The following is a 6,801-nucleotide window of genomic DNA, read 5'->3' on the forward strand; positions in this document are numbered from 1 at the left end:
AAAATCTTCTTCTCAAGAACCACTGGACCAGAAAAGCTGAAATTTATAAGAAAGCTTCCTGACATAGTGCAGATTCAGGTTTGTTCAAATCATGCCCCCCCCCCCCCCCCCCCCCGGGGTGTTGAAATGGGGCCACAATAGGGGATCAAAGTTTTACATACAAATATATAGGAAAAATCTTTAAAAATCTTCTTCTCAAGAAAGAGGGCCTCCTTAAAATCACACGGCCTCTCACCTCTGGTCGGCGCGGGTTCGAATCCCGCTCGCGCCGGTAAGTGAGAACGTTTCCCAGTTTACTTTCGCAAGGTCGGTGGTCTCTTCCCATGTATATCAATTGTATCTGGGTTCTCTCTTCCACCAAACAAAAAACTGGGCGCCACCAAATAACTGAAAAATTGATGAGTGTGGCGGAAAACATCACTCAATCAATCTTCTCAAGAACTAGTGAGCCAGAAAAGCTGAAATTTACATGAAAGTTTTCTGACATAGTGCAGATTCAAGTTTGTTAAAACCATGGCTCCATGGGGTTGGATAGGGCCACAATAGGGATTAAAGTTTTGCATGCGAATACATAGGAAAAATCTTTAAAGATGAGCCAAGGTGACTCGGGTGAGTGATGTGACCCATAGGCCTCTTGTTTCCTTAAAGTGTTTAAGCCTTCTAATAATTAGAGTTTGGAACACTTGATATGATACACCAGATTCACAAAACTGATAAACAGTTTTTGTTGGTCATTTTCCAAATTTAAGACAAATGTTAATTACGCTGTCCGCCATCGTCATTTTTTGTATACAATGTTTAGAACTTCATTCACGCAATCGACCATAAAATCCTTAGAAACGGTTAAAATAAGGTTGAAATTTGCAGCAGTATGTATAATTGTACTACATTATATTTCCAGAGATTCACGAACCTTTATCAATAGATATGAATATTATAAAAAGCAAAGTACTAGTATCTTATATAATTTTAGGGTTGTGCCGCGTCGACGTATTGCCCGGTGTTTTATCATCAATAATACTTAATTAATGAATTAATATCGTATATATAAGTGAAACTTGTGTACAATGTATATCTATAAGTATGCCACACTTCATTCTTGTAGCTTAGCCGATGATGATTTTATAGCATCAGTCCACGAACTTTTTGATTACCATAATCCCTCATTAACTGATTTTCAAAGTCCTCATTTGATGGTGTGTGTATCATTTTGACCTAAGTTGACTGTGTGTATATCAAAGTCCTCATTTGCAGGTGTGTGTATCAATTTGACCTCAGTTGACTGTGTGTATATCAAAGTCCTCATTTGTAGGCGTGTGTATCAATTTGACCTCAGTTGACTGTGTGTATATCAAAGTCCTCATTTGCAGGTGTGTGTATTAATTTGACCTCAGTTGACTGTGTGTATATCAAAGTCCTCATTTGCAGGTGTGTGTATCAATTTGACCTCAGTTGACTGTGTGTATATCAAAGTCCTCATTTACAGGTATGTGTATCAATTTGACCTCAGTTGACTGTGTATATATCACAGACCTCATTTGACGGTGTGTGTATCAATTTGACCTCAGTTGACTGTGTGTATATCACAGACCTCATTTGACGGTGTGTGTATCAATTTGACCTCAGTTGACTGTGTGTATATCAAAGTCCTCATTTGCAGGTGTGTGTATCAATTTGACCTCAGTTGACTGTGTGTATATCAAAGTCCTCATTTGCAGGTGTGTGTATCAATTTGACCTCAGTTGACTGTGTGTATATTACAGTCTTCATTTGACGGTGTGTATGAATTGATCTCAGTTGAGTGTATGTATATATTAAATTGTTTTGCCTCGGACTAGAATGACGTTCTGTCATTAAATAAAATGCGTCACGTGATTGCCGTCTAAATTTCTGTAGTAACTGTTGGCGAGTGGCGAAATTTAACAACTTTCTTATATATAATAATATGAAAAGGTTTTGGTCATCGAAAAAACAAAACTCTTATTAAGTTTGTTACTCTCTATGAAAAATTGTCAGTAACAAACCTAAAAAGTAATAGTCTTCATTTCATGGTGTGTGTATCGATTTGACCTCAGTAGACTAAGGTGATCAAATTCTCTTACACGGTGTCATCAATCAAATGTTTGGATGTTTCAAAGTGAGTATATACTTATTTGACGCTCTCTCTACTAAAGTTGTCTGTTAATGTCATATCTATATCGGATCATTGTTAAAATCCTTCTGATGTCTATGTCAGGAGAATGCCGACAGATATGATGAGCTAAAAAAAAATATTCTGAAGTATATTAACAATATTTCAAGAAATACTCATTAAATGAAATTCGACATTTGAAATTTCACAAATTTATATTGTGATTTTAAAAATCGTTCCAATAAACTAAACAAATGAACATTAAATTTTAGAAAAATATATACATTATGCTTTCGACAAACTAAAACTGGATATGCAACATCAGCGGAAACCTCTCCGACGTATTTCGCATGCGCTATTCGTATAATTTATGCATTTGCAAGACTGGCCGTGGAGATGCAACGTGAAGGGAATGTCGACATGTACTTGAATTTTCAAGTTTAATGCAACTATTCTGTGTTGCGAAAATCCTTTCATTGTCTTTTCGTTGTCCTGACAACTTAATGATTTTTCTCTAAAAGGAAAAACTGCAGCATTGCTAAATACCTATGCTTAAGTTTCCGCATTTAAATTTCTCAAACTTTTACATATTCCTCGGGGAGAGACCGGGCAATAAAGTCAATAGTTATTTTCATTTTGCTCTTTATGATGAATACAAGTACGTTCGGTTTAAGATTTTCGTAATGAGCTCGAAAATGTAATAGGAAAATATTCTCACTTTTATGTAAAAACTGCAAGAATGTTTTGATACAAATGAATTAGCTATTGCTATTCTGTAACGGTTTAAGTTGTCAGTATGTATATGGTGTCCTCAGTTGATTATGTATGTATCGTTGTCCCAAGTTGGCAGGGTGTATCTGTACCGGAAGTCCTCACTTGAAGGTGCTAGGTCATATTGTGAAATACTTGTCAAATCAAAATTTGAAATAGCACATGTCTTTGGTAATATTGAAATCAATATGTAGCCCAACAAGAGGCCCATGGGCCACATTGCTCACCTAAGTCACCTTGGCCCATATCTGAAGACTTTCCATATATATTTGCATGTAAAACCTTGGTCCCTATTATGGCCCAAACTACCCTTTGCAAACTTGAATCTACACTATGTCAGAAAGCTTTCATGTAAATGTCAACTTCTTTGGCCCAATGGTTCTTTTAAAGCTTTTTTCTATATTTGTATGTAAAACTTTGACCACCCCCCCCCCCACTTGTGGCCCCATCCTACCCCCCGGGAACCATGATTTGAACAAACTTGAATCTGCACTATGTCAGAAAGTTTTCTTGTAAATATCAGCTTTTCTGACTCAGTGGTTATTGAGAAAAAGATTTTAACTATATATTTGTATGTATAACTTTGATCCCCCTTGTGGCCCCATCTTATCCCCGGGGGCCATGATTTGAACAAACTTGAATCTGCACTATGTCAGAAAGTTTTCATGTAAAAATCAGCTTTTCTTGAGAAGAAGATTTTTAAAGATTTTTCCTATATATTTGTATGTAAAACTTTGATCCCCTATTGTGGCCCCATCCAACCCCAGGGGCCCATGATTTGAACAAACTTGAATATGCATTATGTCAGGAAGCTTTCATGTAAATCTCAGCTTTTCTGGCTTAGTGGTTCTTGAGAAGAAGATTTTTAAAGTTTTTCCCTATATATTTGTGTGTAAAACTTTGATCCCCCCTTAAGGCCCCATCTTATCCCCGGGGGCCATGATTTGAACAAACTTGAATCTGCACTATGTCAGAAAGTTTTCATGTAAAAATCAGCTTTTCTGGCTAAGTGGTTCTTGAGAAGAAGATTTTAAAAGATTTTTCCTATATATTTGTATGTAAAACTTTGATCCCCTATTGTGGCCCCATCCAACCCCAGGGGCCCATGATTTGAACAAACTTGAATCTGCATTATGTCAGGAAGCTTTCATGTAAATCTCAGCTTTTCTGGCTTAGTGGTTCTTGAGAAGAAGATTTTTAAAGTTTTTCCCTATATATTTGTGTGTAAAACTTTGATCCCCCCTTAAGGCCCCATCTTATCCCCGGGGGCCATGATTTGAACAAACTTGAATCTGCATTATGTTAGGAAGCTTTCATGTAAATCTCAGCTTTTCTGGCTTAGTGGTTCTTGAGAAGAAGATTTTTAAAGTTTTTCCCTATATATTTGTGTGTAAAACTTTGATCCCCCCTTAAGGCCCCATCTTATCCCCGGGGGCCATGATTTGAACAAACTTGAATCTGCACTATGTCAGAAAGTTTTCATGTAAAAATCAGCTTTTCTGGCTTAGTGGTTCTTGAGAAGAAGATTTTTAAAGATTTTTCCTATATATTTGTATGTAAAACTTTGATCCCCTATTGTGGCCCCATCCAACCCCAGGGGCCCATGATTTGAACAAACTTGAATCTGCATTATGTCAGGAAGCTTTCATGTAAATCTCAGCTTTTCTGGCTTAGTGGTTCTTGAGAAGAAGATTTTTAAAGTTTTTCCCTATATATTTGTATGTAAAACTTTGATCCCCCCTTGTGGCCCCATCCTACCACTGGGGGCCATGATTTGAACAAACTTGAATTTGCAATATGTCAGGAAGCTTTCAGGTAAATTTCAGCTCTTCTGGCCCAGTGGTTCTTGAGAAGAAGATTTTTAAATGACCCCACCCTATTTTTGCATTTTTGTGATTATCTCCCCTTTGAAAGGGACATGGCCCTTCATTTGAACAAACTTGAAAGCCCTTTACCCAAGGATGCTTTTGGCCAAGTTGGGTTGAAATTGGCCCAGTAGTTCTGGAGAAGAAGTCGAAAATGTGAAAAGTTTACAGACAGACGGACAGACAGACGGACAGACAGACAGACGGACGCCGGACAAAATGTGATCAGAATAGCTCACTTGAACCTTCGGTTCAGGTGAGCTATAAACCATTACAAAATACCAGCTAGAAAAGGGGGTTTCCATTTGCCCGTGCTGAATAAGAGGACCCAACTTGAAGGTGCTTACGCGTACAGAGTGTATATATATATATATATATATATATATATATATATATATATAAAGTCAAAACATAAAATCCAATACTCAAACTTTTATCTATAGCACTTTCGCCCTGCGGGCTCGTCATATATATATAGTAAAATTGCACAAAATGTCCATGGTATAGGTAATAAGTAGAACAAATATATATCCAACGATGACTAAGTACACATGATCCACATTTAATTAATTAATTTTTAATTAGTATTAATTAAATGTGGATAATGTGTACTTAGTCATCGTTGTATATATATATATATATATATATATATATATATATATATTATATACTTTCAATTTCATCTCTACTTTTTTCTTTAAAAGTTTGCGGGCAATATCACACGATATATGCCCGGAAACATTCCGGCCCGCAAACATTACGTCACAATCAATACACAAACCGGAACTACTTTTCTTTGATCATGGCCTCCTTTGATCCGTCTGCTAATTTTAACATAATTTGTGAAGACCTGGATTTGGACAAATTGCTTCAGGATTTAACAGAAAACAACTTTGAAATAGAGCCCAAACGTGATGAGGAAAATGTAAATGTTGAAAATTTCATCGAGGGTCAGAAGAAGAAAAACACTAACCTATCAACGGAACGAGATGTAAGAAACTTTCAAAGATGGTTGATAGAACACAAAAACGAACACAGATTAATTCAGAATGTTGAAGTCCCAGTCCTTAACGAGTATTTATCAGAAATGTATATCAGTATACGTAAAAGTGACGGAAGCAATTACGAGCCTTCATCGCTAGAGGCAATGAAAAACAGCATTGAGCGGCACTTGAAAGATCATGCATATCCTGTATCTTTGCGAGACAGACTTTTTCATAAATCTAACAAAGCTTTAGCAGCAAAGAAACAGCAACTGAAGTCCATCGGGACAGGTAGAAACAGTTACGCTAGCGAAGCTTTGACAGAGGATGACGAAAATGCCCTTCTAACATCTGGGGAAATAAGTTTTGAGAACCCTTCTTCCCTACAATTTGGAGTGTTCTATTATTTCGGGAAATACTTTGCATTAAGAGGCCGAAATGAACAAAGAAAACTTAAATTTGGTGATGTTCAAGAAAAAAAAGACGGTTCTGAAAATAACTACCTAGAATTTCATGAAAGAAGTTCAAAAACAATGGACGGAACCGGAAAAAAAGACTACAGAATGACCACCCCCAGAATATTTTCTCCCAATTCCGGACCCCCTGAGAAGGACCCCATTGCTCTCTATCGCGAATTTGTTAGACGTCGTCCCGAGGAAGCAAAAAGGGAGGATAGTCCGATGTATCTTACACCCATCCCAATGAAAATACTTCTAGACAGTTCACTAATATGGTAAGAAACTACTGTTACATACAAGAAAAGTAACATCCGACGTTGGTCCAGGACTTGAACCTAGAACCTCCCCTATTAAAAATAGGGTCGCTCTACCTTGAGCTAACCAACCTTGAACGGAGTCACTTATATTGTAACCTTAATAAACCACCCTATCTATTCGTTTTAATTATTATTTGAAGGTATTATCCGAGACCCATGGGAAAGAATACACTGGGAATTCTAGTTAAGAATGCTGCAATTAAAGCCGGTTTGGAGGGGAAATTGACAAATCACTCTCTCCGAAAATCAACAGTAACAGCGCTATCTAAAGCGGGT

General features: G+C 37.0%; 1 protein-coding gene across 1 annotated transcript; it reads left to right on the top strand.

Moving 5' to 3' along the window:
• The first annotated feature begins 5,569 nt into the window (after positions 1–5,569).
• On the top strand, positions 5,570–6,487 carry LOC125678319 (uncharacterized protein KIAA1958-like). The gene has a single exon (XM_056147637.1). It carries the CDS (start codon positions 5,570–5,572, stop codon positions 6,485–6,487), a length of 918 nt encoding a protein of 305 aa, XP_056003612.1.
• The last annotated feature ends 314 nt before the right edge of the window (positions 6,488–6,801 follow it).

Source organism: Ostrea edulis, chromosome 8, assembly GCF_947568905.1.
Source record: "Ostrea edulis chromosome 8, xbOstEdul1.1, whole genome shotgun sequence".
NCBI classification, from domain to species: Eukaryota; Metazoa; Mollusca; class Bivalvia; order Ostreida; family Ostreidae; genus Ostrea; species Ostrea edulis.